Below are 25832 nucleotides of genomic sequence, written 5' to 3' on the forward strand. Positions count from 1 at the left end.
TTAAAGGTAATTTTGTCAGCTTCAAGTAAAATAGCCAATCAACATTCAACTAAGTTTAAAATTTCAAAATTGTTCTCTTACCTCTATTATTGCCTTCATAACCAATCCAGCTCCCTTTACAATTGCCATGGAAGGATGCTTTAAAATAGGGAGGAAAAACGTATCACAGAATAATTTTATTCCAACATATTTGGCTTTTGCTCTAAGTAAGATATGTAATTTTATAAAGGTATAAGCCATAATATTAGTAAAAGATGCATCTCAAAGTCAGATCAGTTTGTTTAAAAATTTTAGGTATTCTTATAATGTACAGCCTTACAGATACTTAAAACAAAGAGTTTACATTAATAAGAAATAGCTGACACCTCAATAACAGTATGTATTTATTTGAATTATAATTACACATATTCAAATTATAAATACTAAATATTAAAATAGAAATTGATATTTATAATATAAATATAAAATTAAAATATCACATACATACAAATATATACATAAAATATGACAGTATCATATGAAATGACAAATGTTTTCAATTGTTTATGAACAGCCCTGCTAAAGCTCATCTTACTATTTGAGAATTTGTAAAGACAAGAAAACTTTGGGCCTACCACAGAAAAACATGAGTTTTTCACCACTTCTGAGATGGAAAAGATGGGTAACAGAGTTAAAACAAAAGCCATCAACAGAGCACTATATGAAATACCAAGAAGCCTGTGGCATTAAATGTCCTAACATGATGATATACTAGGCTGTATTTATTTATCAACATTACTATAGCAGCACACATGTATTATTTTAAAAACAAACTGATCCAAAAAGTGGTTCTTTTAGATTAGCTGTTATCCGATAAGAAAAATACAAGATCTCACCTGAAAGAGTTTAAAGAGTGTTCTTCCGTTGGATGCTACCATTTCTAAGAGCATATCAAACTGCTGCCCTTCCGTGGTCTCACTATATGGAGCACAGAGGGCAAAAGTAAGGAAGTCCAAGAGTGAACTAATAACTAGGGCACCAGTCCCATGATCCTGAAACAAAGCAACATATTGCCTTGACTTAGGACAGAGTGCTTCATGAACATAACAACGTGTTTCTGTTATTCTATGTATTAGAAGTACACATTTAATTTCTCAAAAAGAGGTTCACCTCTGAAGTAGTACTTGTTTTACTAAATGTAGTAAATCCATTGCTTACCATAGCTCAAAAATTTAAGATCAAATTTCAAGAGAATAACAAAGACTCCTCAAATATGGGTAACTAAAGTTAATGTTTATTTGTATTAAAAGCAATCTTTGACAACACTTTCAAAACTCTGGCAATTACTCTGGTATTTTGCTGTGTATAATGCCCACTTTGTTGCCCAAATTTGTCAGGGAAAAATAAGGATGTGCATTATACATGGATAGTACTAATTCCGTATCTATATAAATGTTTTCAATTCTTTTATTTGTGCATATGAGTTAAAAGTGTAACTCTAGAAATCAATAACGATATCCATATGCAAAATAATACCCTGGAATATGATCATCGGTTTTGTTGAACTTACGAGGAACTTGCTATAACAAAAAGTCCTTGGCCCTCTATGATGCGTCAATATTGAAATTTGTTACCAGTACATAAAATTTATTGTACATTGTATCTGTTCTTGTGTTTTGTAATTATTTATTACATAAAATTTCTTGTACCATAATATGTTAAAAAATAAAAGGTAAAATTCCTTTATAATACAAAACACAATTACCTAAATGTAAACAAATAAAAATTTGAATTAAAAAATTAAAACAAAAGATTTTTCCCCCTGAAAGTTTAGGTCAAAAATGTGGGTGCGCATTATACTCGGGAGTGCCTTATACCTGGTAAAATATAGTAGCCCATGCTCCTTCAAAGATGTTATAGGTGCCCATTTCCATAATTGTTAACCAGTGACCGAAGAACAAATTTTAGGCTTACTTTTCTTTAAAAAAGCTTATTTAATGACATTTTAAAGAAAGATGGGGGAAAAAAAAATCTAGAATATCATTATAAAAATCTAAAGGCTTTGCAACCCATCTTTCCCTCATGACTGGATACAATCTTAAAACAGAATATTTTATTATTAGTGAGCAAGATGAACTGTGACCAATACTGACCAAAGTTGGGGGCTACTATTTAAAAAAAGAAAAACTGTTCATGTCGCAGTTCTGGAATACTTTTCAATAACGTATGCTATCTCTCATTTAGGCAAAATTAATTATCACTTACCACATGGGAATTAAATTTCTCCAGTAAGTTTTCCAGAAACTTCTTTGAAGAGAGAAGAGAGGCTTTGTTTAGCTGTTCTTGTCTTAAGTCATAGTCATCATGCATGGGCTATTGGTTAAAAACAGTGAGAATTCATGAGCATTCCCATGTGCTGGCATCGCAGAAAAGTCATTTATAAAGAGTATTAAACAGAAAAAAAAATGGATAAGACAATAAGGCAGAAGTGATGACTTCCCGTGGGTCTGAAGAGATTTTATAATTTGCCCAGAAAGTTACTGTGGATAGTACTGCACAATGGTACTCCCTCAAGTCACAGACCTTCTCACAAGGTAAGTAATACACATTCACACTCCCCAATTTTATAATTTAAATTTGAAATTAGCATTAAAAAGCAAGTGCTAAAATTCACAGCAAATACTTCTTTGTCTCAAAGTGATTCTCTTTTGAATATTGGGATAACAGAGTATAAAAGGATCCTAGAATGACAGTTAGAATTAAAGATACAATCTTAATTCTACTACTGACTGCAGCTGACTTCGGGCAAGGTTAAGTTACTTTAACTCTCTGTCTCATTTTCCTCTGCTGTAAAGTGGGAATAACAGTATGTACTTGGTCTCACTGGACTATTACGAAGTCTATGTGAGATAATTCATATGAAACATATAGCCAAAACCTAATAGGTAATGCAGGTTCAATGTGTTTCACACTATTGGTATTTTATGTTCTAGTTACCCCATTAATTCTTTTAACGGATTTATTTGTAGTAAAGATAATAAAATTCACTTTGGGGAATAAATGCAAAGTTATATACATGTGATTGTTTATGTTAATCTATACTACTAAGCTTGCCTAAAACACTTTATATAAGAAATAAAATATATACTATATACAAAATTAAGTAAATGAGAAATTTCAAAGTTATACCGAGCAATTGCTTCTCCCCCCCATACCAGCTATCACCAAGTTAGATTTTTACCTCTCACACAGCTTTTAAATGTGCCTTCTTTAGGCCCTATCCTATCTTGGACTCCTTATATGATAATATGGTCTACCTGCCTCTGACTTTACCTATAATCTGCTCTCTACATACTAACCATGACCTTTCTAAAATTCAGACCTGACTGCTTCCCTGTTGAAAATTCTTTCAATTCTCCTCACTAAAAGATAAAAGTCTAGCTTTTTTGTCTGATATAAAAGGCTTCTTATGACTATCTCTGCACAGATATCTAGCGGTAACTCTTAATCCCATGTACCCCCAAATATATACCTGATGATCTAGCCACATTCAATTATTTGCGGCTTCCCAAACATGCCTTTGTATATGCTATTCCCTCTCCCAGGAGAGCTGCCTTGCAACTGGAAAGTACTTCCCTGTCCTTCAAGATTCAGATCAAGTGTAACGTATTTCAGAAAGATTAGCCTAGAATCGTTTATCTTCTCCTTACCGCAAAACCAAAATTAAGTGCTGCTTTCTAGGAATTCCACGGTCCCTATCACTTTATATTGCATACATATGCCTATCTTACCAGGTTTTAAGGAGGATAGAACTTGGTTTAATATCTTTGTATTTCTAGTACATAGCACAGAGTGCCTAGTTTACAGGATATGCTAAGCAAACGTTTATTTGAATAAAGAAATGGCTATGAGAGCAATTTAGGAAATACAGAACCATTGAATTTCATTAGTAAAATGAAAATTTGTGTTTGTGGAAACAGAAATCAGTCATCAACTTAAGAAAAACACGTTTCCTTACAAAACCACTACTCACACACATGAGGGCACAGAGCATATCAACAGCTGCATGGATTACTCCATTGTTGTTCCTCTTGAGTGCTTTTACTACCTTCACTCCTAGACGCTCCCGAAACCTTGTGGAACAAAAAACAAGCAGATAACAGCATATCAGAGCACTAGTCTATTATTTTATTATTAAAATACAATGTAAGTCATCTTAAGTTTCCATTGAATTACTACAGTAATTATATATTTTGAATTCCACCCCTGGAACGTATCAGTTTTCATAATAATTTTTTTCTTTGAGGGGGAAGATTTTTTTAAGATTGATTAAAACTAAAAGGCATGTAATTTCCCATTCAAATTCACCAAAAAGAGAATCGGTAATATTTCGAGTATGATACCAATACCCCCTTCAGTTTCACTCACCTTCCTTTTTTATTTCTCATGTATAAAAACGACTGTATCACCATATAAAAGATATCAGGTTTAGTCAGCTACAAAGAGGTGAATTGTTGATTATTTTTTAAATTGCATTGCTCAAATTCTCTAAAAGAAGTTACGTTTCAAAACACAACTTACTTTGGAAGCTGAGTAAAGGCGAGAAAACCAGCTTTGGAAGCCACAAGCCTCCTCACAGCCTGGAACTGACTCTCGAGTTCTGTATTTGAAGCAACAACATCTCCCTCTTGGGACAACAAGGCCGTTATGGCATTATTGATCAGTTTTTCTTTGTTTTCTGAGAAGAGACCCTAGGTGAAAAAGGATTATTTCAAAAAAGGTTCCATACCAAAAGTTAATGACAATGAACAAATTATGATACAACTTATCTTACATCCTGCGTTACTGCATGCAGAACTCCGCTATACGAAATATTAGCATTGAACCTGAAAACAGCATCTGCAAAGTTGCCATCTGTAAGGAGATGAAAAGATTCAAAAAGATTTAGAGATTTGCATTCCTAGTTATTAAATTATTAAGTAGATGGTTGAAATGCAGTTATATTTAAATCAAAACTTACTTGGAGGTGTAGCCAGGAATCTGAGGTGAAGGCTCTCTACTTCCTCATCAACAGGCATGCTGAGTAATCCCCATCGCTGACCTTTATGGGTTGACGTCATTTTTACACAAACATCTCTATTACCAGAGGCTCTTACTCCATCCAGCAAACTTGCTAATAAGGAATCTCTAAGCAAGGTTAAAAATAAAAAGGTTTTATCACAGACAATTAAGGGGAATTTTGATTCAGAATGTAACATAGGCCCTTTAGCAGGTAACCTGCTGGGAGTGGGGTACTTTGGGTAGAAGGGAAAGCATAAAAGAACAGGGGCTTCAGGAGAGAGCCTGGAGTTCCAATATTATTAGCCTCTTCACTTTGCTGTCACATACTTTGTACAAGTTACTTAAGAACTGTAGCTTTAATGTTTTTCTGTTATTTCTTTAAGGTTACTTTTTAACAGCTTTATTGAGGTATAACTAACAAATCACAACATTCACCTAACTAAAATACAGTTTGATAATTTTTAGTAAATTTATACAGCTATGCAATCACCTCCAAAATCCAGTTTTGGTACACCCCAAAAAGCTTCCTTGTTCCCATTTGCAAAACACTCCCCAGCCCCAGAGAACCACTATCTGGCTTTCTTTCTCTATAGTTTTGCTTTTTCAAGAAACTTCATCAAGAGATGAAGAGACAAGGAGGCCGGATGGCTCAGTTGGTTAGAATGTGAGCTCTGAACAACAGGGTTGCTGGTTCCATTCCCACATGGGCCAGGCCCTCCACAACTAGATTGAAGGACAAGCACTTGGAACTGATGGGCCCTGGAGAAACACACTGTCCCCCAACATTCCCCAATAAAAATCTTAAAAATAAAGTAAAAAGAGATGAAAAGACAAGCCACAGGCTGGGAGAACATATTTTAAAAAGGCATATCTGATAAAGGTCTATTGTCCAAAATATACAAGGGACTCTTAAAATTCAACAGTAAGAAAAACCCAATTAAAAAAGGATCCAAACAAAGTTCTTAACAGAGAACTCACCAATGATATTGGTGACAAATAAGCATATGAAAAGCTGCTCTACATCATACATCAGGGAAATGCAAATTAAATCAACAGGTGAGATACCACTACACAGCTATTAGAATGGCCAAATTCTGGAACAACGACACCACCAAATGCTGACTAGGATGTGGAGCAACAGGAACTCTCCTTCACTTTTTGTGTTCCCTTTTTTGGGAACGGAAAAAGGCACAGCCACATTTGGAAGACAGTTAGGCAGTTTCTTACAATACTCAACATCCTCTTATTGTATGACCCACTGATCATAGTCCTTTGTTTTCACCCAAAAGCACTGAAAACTTATGGCCACACAAAACCCATACAGTGATGTTTACAGGAGCTTTATTATTCATAATTGTCAAAACTTGGAAGCAACCAAGATGTCCTTCAGTAGGTGAACAGATAAATAAACCATAGTAAATCCAGACCATGGAATATTATTCAGTGCTGAAAAGAAAGAAGCTAGTGGGCTATGAAAAGACATGGAGGAAAACTTGAATGCATATAACTAAGTGAAAGAAGCAAGTATGGAAAGGCTGCAAACTGTATAATTCCAACTATGACACTGGAAAAAGGCAAAATTGCAGAGACAGTAAAAAGGTCAGTGGTTGCCAAAGTTTACAGGGAGAGGAAGGAGTGAACTGGCAGAGCACAAAGGATTTTCAGACAGTGACACTATTCTGTATACTATAATGATGAACATATGTCATACGTTTGTCCAAACATATAGGTTCACCAATTATAACAAATGTATCACTCTGGCGGGGATGCAGATAATGGGGGAGGCTATGTAAGTGGGAGGTGGGAGGTAGGGAGTAGAAAGTATATGAGAAATCTCTGTACCTTCCACTCAGTATTGCTGTGAACCTAAAACTGCTCTAAAATATAAAGTCTATTAAAAAAAAACTTTACTGAAACAAAATCATTAATACGTAAGCCTATGTGTCCTGCTTATTTTATGTTTTAAACTCTAGTCCTTTTTGTCACTATCCATTCACCAGGTGCTGTATATGTGCAATGTTCCTAATTTGGGCTATTATGAGTAATGTGATTATGAACATTCACAGAGGAGTCTGTGTGGGCATGTTTTTTCATTTCTCTCGGGTAGATACTTAGGAGAGAAACTGCTATGTCACATATGTTTAATCTTTTACAAAATTGCCAAACTGTTTTTCAAAGTGGTTTTATTATTTTACATTCTCACCAGCACTGCATGAGAGTTCCAGTTTCTCCACATCCCTACCAACATCTTACACTATTAGTCTTTTTGATGTTACCCATTTTAGTGGATATGTAGTAGTTTTAATTGTCTTTTCCCTAATGACTCATTTTTTCATGTGTTTATTTACCATTCATATCTTCTCTGGTGAGGTGTCTATTTGAATCTTTTGCTTATTCATTATTGGGTTTTTTGTTTATTTAGCATTGAGTCCTGAGTTCTTTATATATTCTGGATCCAAGCCCTTTATCAGCTATGTTTTCCAAATATTTTCTCTGTGTCTGTGGTTTGTCTTTTCCTTTTCATAATGGGCACAATTTTAAATTTTGACAAAGTATAAACAATCAACTTTTTTCTTTTATGAATTATGCTTTTGGTATTATATCTTAAGAAATCTTTTCCTAATCCAAAGTCACAAAGAAACTGCTTTACTTTCTGAATGTTTTTTTGGTAATAATGGCACCTTCTTCCTGGTGCTACCATTAAAAATATATTGTGTTCGTATATACATCTACATAATAAACATGACAAACTGTAAGCACGGAGATTCTTCCTCTGATTAGAACACCTGCACTATTTTTTCAGAAGTTCTCTTCCTTGAATTCAGGACAGGAAAAAAATATAACCTTTTGCTTAAGATGCCATTTTTGTTGAACTTAGATCAAAAGCTTTCTAAGGTAAGAAACAGTTACTGGTCAAACTACAGGAAGTGAAAATACTTCCGTAGGGCTGCATTATAGACAATGGCAAAATGTACAAGAACTATTTCAACTAACTTTTAAAAACAGATTCAGTATCCATCTATTTACTTAAAGAACTGCCTGGAATGTAAACACTGTTTAGTATATAAAGGGAGATCCAGTCATTCACAGTAGAAGAGTACAATAAGTGTGTTTACTTTACAGGAGGAGTTTATAAGCTATAACATCTCACGGGTTTTCAAATCAACAGCCAAGTCACAGCAATATAAAAATATGTGCATTTCACTGGAAAATCAGCAACTAGCCTAACAATACTAACTTACAGAAATCTAACTCTGCGTATAGTATTTATATTAATGTAACTTGCTGCTGTTATTTAAACAATTTAACAATAAAAGTAGTAGGTACTATTCTAAAATATTCTTTAAAAGCTAGTTTCAAAAATACACTTTATGGGGGGAGGGGGGTTCACAGTGTGAGGGATATAAATGATGAACGTCTAAGTATTACCTCGTCTTGTACACCTGAAACTAATAAATAAATAAAATAAATTAAAAAAAAAATACACTTTATGTTCATCACTTTGTTTAAGATCAAGTCACCATTTTTATTCTCTTTAGGAATCGTCACTTTATTTTATTTATTTTGTTTTTATTAGTTTCAGGTGCACAAACAATGTAATAGTTAGACATTTATCATTTATATCCCTCACAGTGTCAACCCCTCTCCCCCCATCCATTATCCTCTGACATCGCACAGAGCCATTACATTTCCACTCTCTCTATTCCTAATGCTGTACTCCGCTTCTTGTAACTATATATATAAATAAATTTTATATATATAAAATTATATATAAAAATATATATATAAAATTGTAGTTGACATTGTTGTCTTTTCCTAAGTGACATAATTTAAAGTTCTGGATTATAAATCTTTGTTTTTCCTCTTTGATGGAGCACTTTGTCTTTCACATACAAAGATCTCAAAAGCATAATGAACTAAAAAAAAATACCTTTCTGTTGAAGAATATTTCCGTATTTGCCCTTTTATAAATTCAATGGTAAAAAGTTGTGGATTTTCCGAGTCACAAACCAATGCAAATACCTAATGAAAACAAAAAACAAGTTCAACAAAAGATACTTAGTTTTACGGCATCTCATTAGAAAAAACCATATGTTATCATTTTTATCAGGCATGATCAAAAAATATGGTGAATGCTGCTGCCGAGTGCCATCCAACGGACAGGCAGGGATTTTCAATACAGGAAGAGGAGCATCAAACCTTAGTAACAGTGTGTGACAAATTTCAGCTTGTTTGATGCAATCAGTCGGATGTGAGCTACGGTTGAGAGAAGGTGTGCTTTAAAGTATACTGTAAATCATGGATTACAAACTGCATTAACGTGAAATAGGCAAAGAATTTCAGCCTCCCTCATGACAACGTTCCATGTAAAACATCGCTTCTGGTACAATTTCTGTCAAATAAAAACATTACAGTGTGTCTTAATCTGCCTTATTTACCGGATCTGGCACTATGCGACTTTTGGCTTCTCCCCAAAGTCAAAATGACCATGAAAGGTAAACATTTTGAGTTGATTCAGGACATCGAGGCAGCCATGACAGTGAAACTAAAGATAGTCACTAAAGAGAACTTCCAGAACTGCTTCAGAAAGTGGCAAGAATGATGGGATAACTGTGTTCGAAGCAAGGGGGAGTATTTTGAGGAGGATTAATGGCAATGTGTCTTTTATTATAATAAAATTTTTTAATTTAAACATTCACTGCATTTTTTGATCGCACCTTTTTATTCATACACAATTACTGAATAAAAAGTTCCATTAATTGTACACTTGGAAAATAAATTTTGAAATATTCATTGTGCTAAAGATAAATACAATAATGTGAAGAATACATATTTTTCCTATTTCTCATTCTTTAAGCATGAAAAAAATATTAAAATAGAAATTTGTCAATGGAAAGAAATCTCATTTTAATTAAACTTACTTCTCCTAAAGGTTTCAATGTTGCAATATTATAGGTTGCTGGATCACGTTCTACCAAACATGTTTCTGTAAGAGCTAGAACTCTTTTTACAGGTTCCTTCAAACAAAATTGAGACATTAAAAAGTTATTGAAGAAAAATGTCAAAATCAAATGAAATTTTTTTTTTTTTAACACATGGGTCTTACCGAATGTCTTGGAGATATTTTTTGGACTATAAATTCTGCTAAAGATGTGATGGATTCATCAGTGCTGTATTTTCCAAAACGGAGATTCAAATATTGCTCAAATTCTAAAGGTTCTTTTCTGATCCGCAATGAAATACCTATGTAGTTGCCAGCATGATCTATTGCACTTTTGATAATTTCTTCTCTTTGCTCTGATGCAAATAAATGCTGCAGAAATTTTGAAATTTAAAGTCAGGGTTGAAATAACTAAAATGTAACCATATTGAATCAACTTAGAGGAAAGAGATTAAAGTAGCAATTCTAGAGGGAAAAAAAATAGATCTTACCAGAGGTAAATAAGCAATGTGTTGTGGTAGAAGCAATATTACTAAATTAAAATCACACAATATGAGATATAGAGTCTTGCAAATAACTCACGGAATGGAAGTTATACCCTGGTTCTCATCATCATATGAAAAACAGCACTCTGAGGCTTTCAAAAGGGTCCCAAGAGACCCCAGCCAAGTCCAGCCGGGGTGGTGGGTACTCTATGGGCAGAATTCCAATTTCAACTAAGGTAGCTATAATTTAATCTGTGTTCATATAGTGGGTTTCTTGAAAGATTACCCTAACGGATGTTTAAATGTTTACAAGTCATTGGTCCATGGATACTACAAACCAACCCCCAGGAGTGTATTTACAAGGTTAAGAATAAGGTATTGATTGCTACTTGCATCTGGTGCCTGGAGACCAGAAGCAGTAACTGTCCTGCAAAGGGCAGGGGAGTCCCACACACACACAAAAATGTCCTGCCCGGAATGCCAATAGCTCCCCTACTGAGAAACACTGGATCAGATCATGTTTTAAAACCTGATTTTATTTCCAGCAGCTTATCACAGTTGCTATGGATGTAGTCGGGAGCGGATAAGATTTGTTGAATGAATCTGTCATGCTATTACATTTGTAGTGAGTTGACTCATTTTAGCTAGTGTCTTTTAAAAGGCAGCGAGTATGCTTAGAAATTAGATGATTAAAACTGCTTAATGCCATTAAGTAATAAAATATGTTGGCAACTGAGGAGTATCAGAATTCTCATCCCTAATAGTTACCATATGCATAACTCAAGGCTTGAGTGAATTACTGTGGTACAGTTATCCTGTTAAGATGTACAAGGCCATATTCCTATAATTAGGTATGTTTTCCACCAAGGGGTGAATCATTACAAACTTCCAATGTCCAGGGAAGAGACACGCCTTTGGACAGCACGAGCACAGGCTTCAGGCTGCTTTAGCATGGGAGAGGGAACTAACTTTCTTTTTGGGCCTTCATCTTTAGGTCTAGATTCAGAGGTCGTAACACGTCTACACGTGTGTTCCTAGATGAGGGACAGTAGGATGATGCCCATCACCTGGATAAAGAGTGAAATCTAGGATGGAAAGAGGCCTGTAAGTTCTGAAGAGCCAACCTATTTTGCAAATCAGATTGTTTGCCTTCCCTTTCATTCTTTCTACTTCCCTTTTGATACCCTCTAGCCTGTTATGTATTCATTAGATTGGTGCTAAAGTAACTGCGGTTTGAAAGGTTAAAAATATCTGTAAAAACCACAATTACTTTTGCACCAACCTAATAAAAGTTCCAGGCTTGCCCTGGCTCTGCTACCCTAGGAAGGACAACTGTGTACCAAACATTGAGTCTTGGAGTAGTATACCCAGGCCATTAAGGTAGCTACAAGAATTAAAATTCTCAAGAGAAAGCTCAACTAAGCCTCTCCATGTGCACTCTCTCTCTTTACTGTTCATCTTTGAGATGTGGAGTTTCATTAACGCAGGATGTTTCTTATTTAAAAAAAAAAAAACACCAAAAACACACGTCATCATCTACAGCTCAGATTAACAACCAGGGTCTCAGTATCTTAAATGGCTTCTGCTATACCCTACAATTTACATGTAATTCAGAATGTCAAGACAAAAACATGCAATGAATTCCAAAGTTGGAGTATTCGATGAATACTCAGATATCAGATTATAAATAGCTGGGCAAAAGAAAGATGATTATAAAGATAAGTGAATTTTAAATTACTTTTTCAAAGGACGCTTACAAACTGTCAGGTAAGACATTAATAATAATAAACAATTCTAACTACTATTTATTGAACACTATGCCATCCACTGTGCCAAACTTTTTATATAATCTCACCTGATCCTCAAAAAACAACAACAACCTATGACTCCTCATTTTAAAGAGCTGCAAATTGGAATTCAAGCTCTTTGATACCAAAGCCTGAACTCTTAATACCATACTTCCTCCCAAAGGACTCACATGAAATTTCAAAATGAAGTATAAAAACTCTGCTTTCCTTCAAATGGTCATGTTCCTTTTTAAATGACTTTTTAAAAACAGTACTTACCAATCTACTAAATCCTCCATAAAGTATACAAAACCCTCCCTGATAATCAGAGAGATCTACAAAGCCTTCAATATTTCTATAGTCATAGGAACAGAGGACTCTGTTAGTTGCAGGATTAATTTGATCAAAGCCTCCAGGAGTTACTTCCAAAATGACAGGTTTTCTTGTATCACTCCAGTGATGCTTATAGCAGTTATATCTCTAGAGAAAAAAAATAATAATTGTAGGTTCATGTATACACTTGCCATAATGTTACATTTAATGTACCAGTCACTGCTGAAACAATGAAAAATCTAAACAATACTATAAATATTTAGAGTTACTATCCAAATGGTTAAAAACATTAATTTTAGCTATTTGGAAGTTTTTGCTTATTTAATTAAGAGTGTTCACTCTGAAGGTGATATGTCCTTTTTAAATTAACAAAGTTTTGGGTTACAATATTTTGTAAAACAATTTTAAGTTACTCTTATGCAAATTTATAAAAAGAAAAACAAAGGAAATACTCAATAGAAACGTTATTCTGAAAGGTTTACTGGAAAAAAGATTTCAACTATTCTTGATAGATTCTTTTAATTAAGTTAGATCCAGAAAAAGCTAAGTCACATTTTGGGGAAGTTACAGTATTCAATTTAAACAATCTAAGCTAGCTAGTTCAGTATATTAATATAGATTTTATTTCTACAGACACAAAAAAGCTGAAGCCTCAGTTCTGACATTAGGCTTTTCTAATCATACCAATGAAAAATTATCTTGAGATCTCATTAGCAAATAAAATTCTATTTAGACCATAGCATTCTTTTGTAAATTAAAGTACCTAATATCAGGAATGATTAGAATTGTCAACACTCATTTACTACTCAGTTTTAAATTCATATTAAAAAAAAAAAGGGTTTCGTTGGGGCAGCTAAACAAAATTATATGATACAGAAAAAAATAATTTAAAATAGGCAAGGAGAATACAAGGATAACAAAGTGTCAGATGTGAAATGAATATCCCTTTGCCCACTTAAAAGTCCACGAAGTTTCCTACCCATCAATATGAAGAGGAAAACATGGCCAGTTACATGACTCCTAAGGTAAAAATAAACTGGTGGCTCAAGACTACAACTATTTCTAATACTGAAATAAGAGAGAAATTCTCTTGTGGGATTTCATTAAAGAGAGTAAAGCATTAAATCATAAACACCTCCACTAATATCCCAACACTAAACCCAGCTATGAGGTTCACAGAATCAAATCACCATCAAGTCCCACAGCATTACTGATTGATGGCATCACACAAACTATAGTTCCATAAACGGAATTCTGCAGAAAGACAAAAGGATGTATTTAGAGCCTGGATTTGGAACTAAAGGATGGGGCAGGGCCATACCTCTCCAAGAGTGTGGGTAGAAGGGAAGCCACAAAACACGGTGGCGCTTTCCCAAACTATGCCTATTTACATGCCCCCAACCCACTCTGCAGGATATTCTCCATTCCTCCCTGCAGATAATCAACTGTCAAAATGAGATATGCCCAATAGCAACACATCATTATCTCTCAGAATTGTGGAGGCCAAGAAAGAGACTTGAAAGACCCTGATTTAGAGGACATCTAGGGGCAATTTTGAAGGTCTGAGGGCCAAATTCAATGAATGCAAGAGTGTTGTTTAGCCAGCACGGCATCTGGGGGTGAAGGCAATACCACTTAATTCCGATATAGAATCAGGTACACCGTCCTTTAGGAAATCTTCTAGAGACATTGTTTCCACCAAAAGTTTTGAAGTGTTAAACTGTTTAACTGATACAAAGGGAAGCTTATAAACAAAATCGGTAAAGTAGTTGTTTTCCAAACAGATGAGATATACAGAAAACTCACCTGGTAACATAAAATAATTAAAATAAGCATACCAAATTATGACTTACAGAAATTTGTCTGTGGCTTAACAGCAACAAGAAATAAGCAGCTCACCAAATGCCATTGAACTATTTCAAATGGCTCTTGGACAACCAGCCAATTGCCTGAGTGAAGTCAGTAAGGCTTCTGGGATGCTGAAATAAGCAGTAGAACATCCATAGAAAGGATGAGAGCTTGAAAATGACAGGGGAATGGTACTGCCAGCACGTCAAAATTCAGTTCCTGCCTTTTCCCAGAAGCCAGATTTCTGAACAGTGCTATGAGTTTAGTTATTATTCTGCCCTCTCCAATCCCTCAATCGTAACAGCATACCTTCTCATGGAAAAAAACCTCAGTATTTCAAGGGAATGAAAAAAGCATACACTCAATAAATTGCCAGTTCCCCTAGAAATCTCTGATTTCATTTAAATGCTGCTGTAACATGACTAGAAAAAGCCTTGGGAAAGTTAAGAAGATTCTAACTAAGTAACCATGACTTCCTCAAAATTGTCAGTACACCTCGTGAAACTTCATTACCAGCCAGATGCAGTGCAATAACATATAGTAAGACAGTTTCGATCCACCCAAACCTTACAACTTTAATACTCCTGCCATAGGACACTCCTACACCAAACTACTACTGCATGTTCCAACAAGTCTTATCAGCAGTGCAGTGTTTACTGTTGCTGTTTAGAATACTGAATAGACACCTGAACAGTGACAGCCTTGTTTTTAATGCTCCATAGTTCTCTGAAGACTTTTCCCAACTATCAGCATTAACAGTCATAACCTAATTCCTCATATCCGCGTTTCCTGTTAAACTACATTCATCTATGACGCAGTCTCAGGAGACATCAAAGTTATGTTTCCTTTATTCCCTTTAGCTTTGTCAGAAAAGGAACACACAGATCATAAAATGATTTTTACAATAAAAGGCAACATTTGAATAAATAAAAATAGATATTAATAAACGTTAAATACTTGCCCTTCCTGTGATTTTTCCTTCTGAAAAATCAGTTCTAAATCTCTGAAAGAAAAAACAACTACAGTTAATGGCAATAGACTTGTAGGGCAAAATCATAGAGCTGTCCTTTCTACCCAAAGCAAGTAAAATCCCAACTTGGTAACCCTGATATCTAAAAAATATGATCAAAGTTATAGTTTAAGGATATTTAATAGAAAGTGTTTCTATTTTTCTATTTTAAAATTCTATTTTTCTATTTTAAAATTCTGGAATTTTATTGAAAAACAAGATAGATTAATTAAACATGTAACTGCTTTGTTCTGTAAATACACTTAAAAAGACTAAAAACTATCAAATACACAGGATTTTCCAGTCTTTCAGTTAGAGGTAAGTACAAGTTTCACAGTGTCAAGTTAAAGGTCATTAAGGGAAAAACAAGCATAGTGGGAACAGAGGCTCTGAACATTAATACCTATACTTCAAAAAACTGTTTCATTTAAAACAGAAGAAAGAAATTTAGTTTATTAACATGGAACTGTTCTTACCAATGCTTCTGTAAGAAGTTCTGTTCTGTGCTCTGTAGAAAATTTTAAAGTTTCTGACTTTTTTCCACTGCCTTTACGAAATGTGAGGTTGAACTCTGTTCCTTGTCCTTTTCCAACAGGGCTAATGCTGCAAATGTCTCCATAAGGCCACTAACGAAAGAAAGGAATTCTTTAAACTGGTGCTATAATATAATGAAATGCAACAATTACTTCCACTACTTTAATTTCACAATCACTGATTAAATGAGAAAAATTTTACAATACTGACGTCTAAAAGAAGTTATGTCCTACAATACTTCTATAACAATTTCTTTTAAAGGTTTTCAGTCATGAGAGACAACGATAAAAAAAAATCCTATCTGTATTCCAATTTTAATGATTAATGACATTAATCCAAAGCAATTAAAACATACAGAAGTAAAACGAATTGGGAAATAAAATTTTATGATTACTTGCAAATCTGTTAAAAATAAAAATAAAAACCAAATCTGTAAAAGATGCTGAATTTACAATTAAAATAAACTAGTATATAAATGTTTACTTATCCATATTCAGGTTAGTCTTGACTTTATAATCAGTAATCCTACTTCAATGACAAGTATGTTCCAACCATTATACTTGAGATTGCACTTGTTATTTATGTATGCCTGTACTAAAGTAACACAGCCTTTAAAATTATAAAGAACTAATTTACCAACTTTACACAAAACAGATGGCTACAATCTACACTAATATATCAAAAACTTATACCATTTAGAGCCAAGAAGTAAGCACATTTTCTTACCACCCCCCTTTATTTATTTTTAGTCCAAGCATTGAGAATTATATAAGTATATCAATCTCTCTCAGATTTTATATTTCTAACCTAAGGTACTGATTTCAGGCCAGGGAGTTACGGGTCATATCCTGGCTTTTAAAATTCAAATGGTGTTCAAACACCTAACATCTAACTTGATTACCTGATTTGTTACTTCTAAAGTATTGGGATTATATGTAGTAATCGCATGGGTTCCAACTGAAAAGACACGCTTATACCTACAAAGAAAAACAAGTACTTAAATTTAGTCTTAAATGAAAGAAACATTTTGTAAGAAATTATATATGATATCAACACAAAAGGAATTTCAATAAATAGAAATGTGTTAGTTGATTAATAGTGACTAAATGTAGCTTAGTTGTATATTCTCACTTTTTTTTAATGCTCTGAAATGTTGTTGGCATTAAAACCCACCCACCATTCATTTTCCTGTGAACTAGTAAGATCCTTAAGTAGAAAAGTGTTATCTATACAAGCAATCCTGTGTTATTAGTGTACACGAAGTTAGCAAAGCACTACGTGAGGATCCCAAGATTCTAAAAGGAACGTTTCTATTGAAAAAAAAAAAAAAGACACTGCACACTACTAATTCTTTCAAAATATCCTTTTAACAAAACCATGACACAAAGGAAGGAACAGCTATGACCTGCAACTGGTCAGTCAGAGCCATATTCTGGAATCTTAACCATTTCTACTTAAGCAACTACTACCTATTACATTTTTAAGTGTTGCAATTTTATGGAAGTAGGAAGCCTATACCACAGACAAGCAATTTTCACTTCTCACTTCGCTTCCGTCACTTAAAGTAACATCTCAAGGAGAAAAAACATTTGGGTATCAGTAATCCTTTAGAAGAGAGAAGAATTCATAATGAAAAAAGTTAAACTGCATTAGAAAAATTTGCATGTAAGGTCCAAGTGTTCCAGCATCATGTGTTGAAAAGACTACCTTTGCTGCGGGATCTGGCTTTTAAAACAACATTGCGTATAAAATATAAAATTCCTACAAAGCAGATGTGATACTATTTGCACTTCTGGGTAAAAGACGTTCAAATCCCAGATGGCCTGATAATAATCACTAAGAGTTACACCAAGAAAACACAAAAAGAATTCAGTATAGACTTATCTAAGGTTTAGAAGCTGGCAAGGTCAAGAGCTAGGGTCAATAAAGCAATGGTGAAAAAAAAACAAACTCACTCAGGATTCCTGGGGTTATCAGAGGTGGTGAGGTGTGTAAACGCCAGGCAGCTAAAGAGAAGATTATCTCTTCTCTGGAAGAATTCTGTTCCTACTTACAAGAAAGGTCTCAGAAATTCACCAGTTTCATTTTCCCTCAACTCTTCTCTCAATTTCCTCTAACTAGGAATTAGTCAGACTATCTATGAATGTGGGCATCTGCCATTGAATTTCATAGATTGATCACACATCCCAACGTACTGAAGTTAAAATCCTGCTCAAATACTAAAACACTACTCTTAAATTCAGAGCATTTGCTACAATAAACATATGAAAATATTAAAGTGATCCACAGATAGATTTTACTTATAATTTCCACCCAGAAAAAATTAAGAACCTGTGTTTTCAACATTACTCTGAAGTTTTCCACAATGAATCTGCACTGCTGCTTTAACTGAAACGTGTGTCTCTTCCTTCCTATCGGAAATGGCTTGCTTAGGCCAAAAAGGAAACTGCTTCTTTGTGAAAGAAAAGTGCTTTTTACCCCTGAAATCTACTCTCCATTCCAGGATAAACAATTTAATTATGTGCTTTACAAGTGGGAAATGGAGGCATAGAAAAAAGGCTACTTTGCAAGCTCAGAGTCTATGTTGATGGTGAACAGACCTGAATTACTAAGTGCACAAGTAGTGGCTACAAAGTGAGACCCATGAAAACTATTACAAAGGAAAAATAAAATGGGTCACATGAATATCCTCAAGGGTATGAACAAAAAAGGGGCTATGCTGGCGAGCCTGAGAAGCTCAACAACTGAAAGTAATCATAAGCGATGTTTTGATCATAAAAAATTCCTAACTGGGCAGGTTATGATGGGAAATCACAGCCTAAGGCCTATACGACTGATTAACCTCTACCTTAAGCAAGCCATATCCATTGTTTTTGTGCACCTAGAATAACATAGTGAAAATGTTAAAATGATCTCTTTTCCAGACCTTCAAAGATAAACATCCCTGGTACCCAGCAAGACATCCCCAACACTCTTCTTTATTATCTTTTACCTGCACACCGCTGTAAACTATGGATGTTAAATGTTAACTATCCTGCAGCCATCAATGCAAAAGAAGTATGTATCTCTCCATTTTACTTTTTATCCAGTCCTAGAAATTTCCCTGCTTTACTTTCTCCCACCTCCCTAATTTACCACCAATGAATTTCATGTAACCTTTTCTTATATCTTCTCTTTCGATTCTAATGTATAAAATAAACTGCAAAACAGGTACCCACTCCCTAGAGCATTTTCTCAATCCTTTGAGATTTCTCTTTCAAGACTGGCCCCAAACCTTGGCTCAAATGAACTCTTTAAACCTTTCTTTGGCCTTGAAATTACTTTTGTTGACAAGGGAAATATCTGGAGGAGTTATCTTAATTTAGGCATATTAAAAGAAAGAAAAATATTCATCTTTACTTCCACTACCAATAATATATTGCTGAAATGTTGGGGTTGGATTAGGAATACACACACACACACACACACACACACACACACACACAGTGCTAAAAAATGTATACAAATTTTAAGAAAGGAAAAAACTGTACTAAAATTGTAATATTCAATATATACTGGTGACAAAAGATGAATACAAGTCATGTTTGACTTCTGCAATTACAAGAGGTGCTCAAAGTGGCTACCATCCGCGTAATAAAGTTTTTTCCTTTCTTAAAATGTGTATACATTTTGTTTGGCTGTGTGAGTGTGCATGTGTATATTGAATATATATGTATATTACACATATGTATATATATTATAATATATATACTTATATATGGATATGGAGCCTCTTAAAATAGAGGCCCTAAATTCCCAAAATTTATGCAAAATTTGTTGTATACAGACCTGTTTCTAGAAAGAGGGTTCAATTAGAAACTCTGAAACAACAGAAAATTTTTAACATTGGCCATTTATTTTTTACATTAGGACTGAGAAGAAATACTTTAAACTTAGATTAGAAATGGCCACATAAAATAGGTTAAGTATAATAAAAGTTTCAGTGCTACATAATGGCATGGCCTAATAAAATAACAATCACTATCTGGAAAATGTAGGACCTTTAAGAAGTTAAAAGCTTCAAGGTATGTATTTGTGAAAACAACAAAAACACTGTTGAAAGAAATTTTTAAAAAGATCTAAATAAATGGAAAGACATCCCATGTTCATGGATCAGAAGAATTAATGTTGTTAAGGTGATAATATTCCCCCAATTAATCTACAAATTCAATGCAATAGCTATCAAAATCCCAGTTGCCTTTTTTTGTAAAACGGACTAGCTGACTCTAAAATTCATATTAAAATGCAAGAGACCAAGGACAGCCAAACTAATCTTGAAAATGAACAAAGCTGGATCCTCAAACTTCCTAACAGTACAAAACTATAGTAATCAAGACAGTTTGGTACTGGCATAAGGACAGGCATAGAGGTCAACGGAATAGAATTGAGAATTCAGGAATAAACTTTTACACTTATATTTATGGTCAACTGCTTTTTCACGAGGATGTCAAAACAACTCAATGGACAAAGAATAATCTTTTCAATAAATAGTGCTGGGACAACTGGATATCCACATGCAAAAGTATGAAGCAGGATGCCTAATTCATACTATATACAAAATTAACCCAAATCAAACCATAAAAAAAACCTCTTAGAAGAAAACACAGGAGTAAATCTTTGAGACCTTAGATTAGGTAATGGCTTATTAGATAATATGACACCAGAAGCACAAATGGCAAAAGAAAAAAAATAGATAAATTGGATTTCATCAAAACTTATAACTGTGCTTCAAAGGATACCATCAAGAAAGTGAAAAGACAACCCACAGGAGAAAATATATGCAAATCATCTATCTGATTAAGGACTTGTATCTAGACTGTATCAAGAACTCCTACATCTCAACAATAAAAAGACAACCCAATTAAAAAATGGGTAAATGATTTGAATAGACATTTCATGAAAAATACACAAATGGCCAAGAAGCACATCAAAAAATACTCAATATCTTAGTCATAAGGGAAATGCAAATCAAAACTACAAGGTACCACTTCATACCCACTATGATGGTTAAAATTAAGACAGAGAATAACGAGTATTGGTAAGGATGTGGAGAAAAGGGAATCCTCATATACTGATGGTAGGACTGTAAAATGATGCAGCCATTTTGGAAAACAGTTTGGCTCTTCCTCAAAAAGTGAAACACAGATTTACCTTGTAACACTACATAACTCCATATAACATCAATTCCATGTATACCCAAGAGATTTGAAGTATAGCTTTACCCATAAACTTGTACATGAATATTTATAGCAGCATTATTCATAATAGTAAAAAAGTGGAAAAATAAAATGTCCATCAAGTGGTGAATGGATACACAAAATGTGGTTTATCCATACAATAGATCATCTGGCAATAAAAAGAAATGAAGCACTGATACATGCTACAAGGATGAACCTTGAAAACATTATGTTAAGTTAAAGAAGTCAGTCACAAAAGGCCGTATATCTTATATGATTCCAGTTATATGAGATGTCCTAAATAAAGAAATCCAGAGACAGAAAGTAGATTAGCAACTGCCAGATGCTGGGGAGAGGGGAAAAGGGAAGTAATTGCTAATATTTTAGAGGAGATTTTTTTAGGGTGGTTATGAAAGTGTTCTGAGAACTTTACAATATGGTTCACAACCCTACAGTATAATAAAACCACTAAATTGTACCTTTTAAAAGGATGAATTTTATGTTATGTAAATTATATCTTACAAAAGCTATTATAAAAACAAAAAGTTTCAAGGTATGAATGATGGAAGCAAGGAATTGTGCTGAGAGCACAGAAATAATTCTTCTCCAAATTATTACAAAAAAAAGGGCTGTCTCAGTCACTACTTTCTAAGAACATTAAAAAAATTTTCCAGATGATCACGATTACTGACAAGCTCACAAAGCAAAAAGTATTGCAGTAAGTTTGTTCTTTGGAATGAATGCTATAATTATATTAAAAACAGAAGTTATATTATGATGATCCGAGCAATCTACCACTTGAGGAGAAAGAATCACTTAAATATACAAGTTTTTTAAGGCTGCTTCAAAGAACTAAAGCGACTCATAGTACCCTGGATACGCTAGTTTTCTTCGCTCAATGAAATTAACTGAAGTAAAAATTTCATTACTAGTATTCTACAAGGGTAACAATTATGTTAATTTAGGAACTCATACAATTGAGCTACTAAACTAAAAGGAAAGAAAATTAAACACTCAAATCTTTCAAAATTATAGTCAGTTTGCTACTGCAAACCAGAAACACTACAGAATTCAGATATTGCACCATTCTAAGAAGCTACCACAATATTACCTAAAAAATGAAAAGAATAAAAAACTACTTATTGGCTTTGTGCCCAGCTCATGTTTTATCTACCTGAGGCCTCATCTGAAGCGGTCACCTATTTGTCGAAGTGTGGCACACTCATGCTACTTATTGCTATTCAAAAGGACCAGAGACTAAACTTTGTTTTAGTGCTCAACAGGTGCCATTCATTGAATACTCACTGTATTTAAGGCATAGTTTTAAAACCCTCACATATTCTATTATCATGTCATTTAATCTTTCCAGCAATTTGAGGGGCAGGAATTACCATCCATTTTATAAAAAAGAAACAAGCATCTACACCATGGTCTGATAGGTAAACTACTAAACAATGTCACTAGCCCCTCCCAAGGAAAAGAAAAGGTCAAGCCCAATTTTTAAGCTTCATTACAAGCCTAAAGAACGATTACAAAATGCACTGTTGGCCTGTTTCCTCGGACAGTCAAATGGGTATGAGAATGTGTGGCTCACACACGGCTGGTCTCTGGGCGATTCAGTTGTGGCGTTAACACTCTGCTACATCATTAATGGATAGCATCCAACAGGGTGGATAATTGGTTTACTTTTAATTGTTACTTTTAATTCTTACTAAACTCCTTCCCAGCACAGATACAGAGAGCCAGAAGTGTCAAAAGAAAAAAAGAACAATTTATTCTAAATGCAGCATTTGCATTTAAAATATGCACATATGCTTTTCAGAGCAGACGGGCTGAATGGTTATTACTGAGTTGTGGGGCTCTACTCAACACATTGATGGAGTAATGTTTAAAATGATACTTTATAGATCACAGGAAACTAAAACCAACAGAAATACTTACTTTCCCCTCCATGAATGTTTTGTTGTGTAGAAACAGGCCAAATCCTTATTTTCCCTAATTATGTTCATTTTGTGCTGAAACCTAGAAAAGAAAAATATGCATGAACTTAGTACAATGTCATCCTTAGAGTTTTTCCTGAATCTTCCATCCCAGACTATCATAACCTGCCATGTGGTAGTGATCTTAAGGCACAATTTCTTCTAGGTTTTCAAGGACTGGGTTTTCAAGGACTGGGAATGTCCATTGCCTATTTGTCACAGCCACCATATTGTAATTGCCTGCTCTCCTCCACTGCACTGGGTTTCCTGAGGGCAAAAATTGCCCTCTGTTAACATCCCAAGTTAAGAGACTCTAATAAGAAATGTTAAAGTAAATGAATCTTTAAATCTCACATTGCCAAACAATGCCTTGGCACAGAAGAGGCACCTGAAAATGTTCACCAAGTGTCAAACCAACATGAAAAGGTTGTTTTTGAGTTGCTAAGTGCCAACCATTTTGCTGCCACTGTCACTTTAAAGGGAACCTATTGTAAATAAGACAACTTAAAAATTACAATATTCTCATTATAAAAGTAATGCATGTCCATGGTAAGAAATCTAAAATGTTCATAAATAATCTTTCACCCTCACATTCAAAGATAATCATTCTAGTCTCCATTCTTCTATTTAGGAAAAAAAGGTTTTGGTGTTTTTTTTGTTTTTTTTTTAATTGAGATTGTCATTTGTACAGTTTAACCCGTTTTCACAGAACAGGAACCTTTTCCCATGGAATTAAATACTCTGAGAATATGATTTTTAAGGCTACATGGTATTCCATTCTATGCCTATAACGAGAACAACTGCAGAAATAGAGAATATGTGCTTAGAAACGTTTATGGCAGTTTGGTTAGTGAACTGCTTAAATAGGATATAGAACAGTTCAGGACTGTTTGTGAGCTTCCTACTGGCCTCATGCAGAGGAGCCATGTTATATGCAGTACTTTAAGATTAGTTTGTTGACTATAATCCTGAAATGTATTAAATTCAGAATCCATTTATTTCATTAAAAATTTAAATTTAGCTAAGTTTACAGGATAAATTGTTTAAACTGGCTACTAAGAAAAGACTGACGATAAATTTTGAAAATACTACATTTGTTTCATACTAAATAAAAGTTTAAAATGAATATGGTCATTTGTTTCTTCTTTTGTGACTTGGCTATTTCTTCTTACCCTCAAAAATTAAAAAATATTTTAAGATACATACCAAAGTGTCAATAATGCAAACTGAATGGTTGGAATTGTGATTCACTTAACCTTTCTTTCTTTTTTTTTTTTTTTTAAATCTTTATACACCGGTCTAATTTTTTTAATAAGCAAATATTCTTCTCATAATTAGAATAAAATCATTTTATTTAAAAAATATTTTTGTAACAGCTTTTTGAGACAGTTCACACACCATAAATTTCACCACTTTAAAGTGTACAATTCAGGGGTTGTTCAAAGTTCTACAACAAACACTGCTATTTTTAGAACACTTTAATCACCCCAAAAAGAAAGCCTGCCAGCAGTCACTCCCCATTCCCCTTCACTCCCAGCACCTGGCAACCACTAGTCTACTTTTTGTCACTATGGACTGACCTATTTTGGACATCTCATATAACAAGAACCATACAAGATGTGGTCTTTGTGATTGGCTTCTTTCACTTAGCGTAACATTTTCAGTTTATCCACACTGTGGCATGGATTAGTTTCCTTCTACTGTATACATAATATGACATTTTGTTTATCCATCATCAGTTGATGGACATATGTGTTGCTTCTATCTTTTGGCTATTATCAATCACGCTGCTCTGAACATTCGTTTTGCGTGAATATGTTTTCATTTCTCTTGCATATATATACCAGAGTGGCAAAAACAATTTTAAAGGCACCCGTTTTGAAATTGCTTTCTTCATTTTTACTTGTTTTTGTATGAGCACATTAGTAAGGACCTCTGTACTTTATGTAGAACACTCTTCCTCTACGTAGCTACATAGCTCACACCTTCACCTCCTTCGAATCTGTGTTCAAATATCACCTTTAAAATAAGGTCTACCCTATCTTGTTTCAAATTATAACCACCTGCCTCATTCCATACTCTCTATTCCCTCTGACACCTGCTCTTGTTTCCTCCATGGCACCTTTTTAGTTCAATGTGCAATTTATTATTCATCTAATCCTATCAGAATACCGAGAAAGGTGTTTGTCTGTTAAGCTATTTAGATACAGTAAGATACAGATAAGTAGATAGATAGATGATATAGATTTATATATATAGACATAGTGTGTGTGTCTGTCCCCAGAACCTACAAGAGTACTGACACAAAACAGGTATTCAGTAAGTATGTGAATGAATAAATAAAATGCAGCAAGGCCATGGCTACTTCAAACCTGACGTTCTAAGAGGTTCTCCCAAAATAAGGTTTTGTCAAACTTTCCGGAAAAGCATCAGTTCGAGCTCTGAGGAATAGTAAGAGAATCACAAGTAACAGCACATTTAAAGAAAGCTTTATTGTCACCAGAAAGGAAATTCCTCTTAACAGTCAACTGACATCTTCCTCGGAGTATGTATAGAGACAGCTAAATATAGTCCTGTTAGTTGGTGTGTTGCGTTTTTGTTTGTTTTTTCTGGATTGTGTATCTGGGATAACACAGAGAATCAACCAAGAGGTATTAAA

The 25832-nt window shown here is 34.2% G+C and overlaps 1 protein-coding gene across 3 annotated transcripts in view; it reads right to left on the reverse strand.

Annotated features, from left to right (window-relative positions):
- The window catches only part of DNAJC13 (DnaJ heat shock protein family (Hsp40) member C13), a 104463-nt gene that overhangs the window by 60696 nt on the left and 17935 nt on the right, over positions 1-25832 (reverse strand). For all 3 annotated transcript variants that reach the window (XR_013994871.1, XM_081072010.1, XM_081072009.1), the window contains exons 2-16: positions 23136-23216; positions 16880-16955; positions 15921-16070; positions 15397-15438; positions 12534-12734; positions 10148-10354; positions 9963-10058; positions 8972-9063; positions 5000-5166; positions 4814-4893; positions 4561-4730; positions 4013-4112; positions 2245-2352; positions 876-1031; positions 82-138 (exon numbers count right to left, since the gene is read on the reverse strand). Coding sequence is in view for 2 of the 3 variants with exons in the window: in XM_081072010.1 (XP_080928136.1) it covers positions 82-138; positions 876-1031; positions 2245-2352; positions 4013-4112; positions 4561-4730; positions 4814-4893; positions 5000-5166; positions 8972-9063; positions 9963-10058; positions 10148-10354; positions 12534-12734; positions 15397-15438; positions 15921-16070; positions 16880-16955; positions 23136-23203 (1770 nt within the window). In the remaining variant the exon portion in view is untranslated. The remainder of the gene's footprint in view (positions 1-81; positions 139-875; positions 1032-2244; positions 2353-4012; positions 4113-4560; positions 4731-4813; positions 4894-4999; positions 5167-8971; positions 9064-9962; positions 10059-10147; positions 10355-12533; positions 12735-15396; positions 15439-15920; positions 16071-16879; positions 16956-23135; positions 23217-25832) is intronic.

Source organism: Rhinolophus hipposideros (assembly GCF_964194185.1).
Source record: "Rhinolophus hipposideros genome assembly, chromosome: 14".
Classification (NCBI taxonomy): domain Eukaryota; kingdom Metazoa; phylum Chordata; class Mammalia; order Chiroptera; family Rhinolophidae; genus Rhinolophus; species Rhinolophus hipposideros.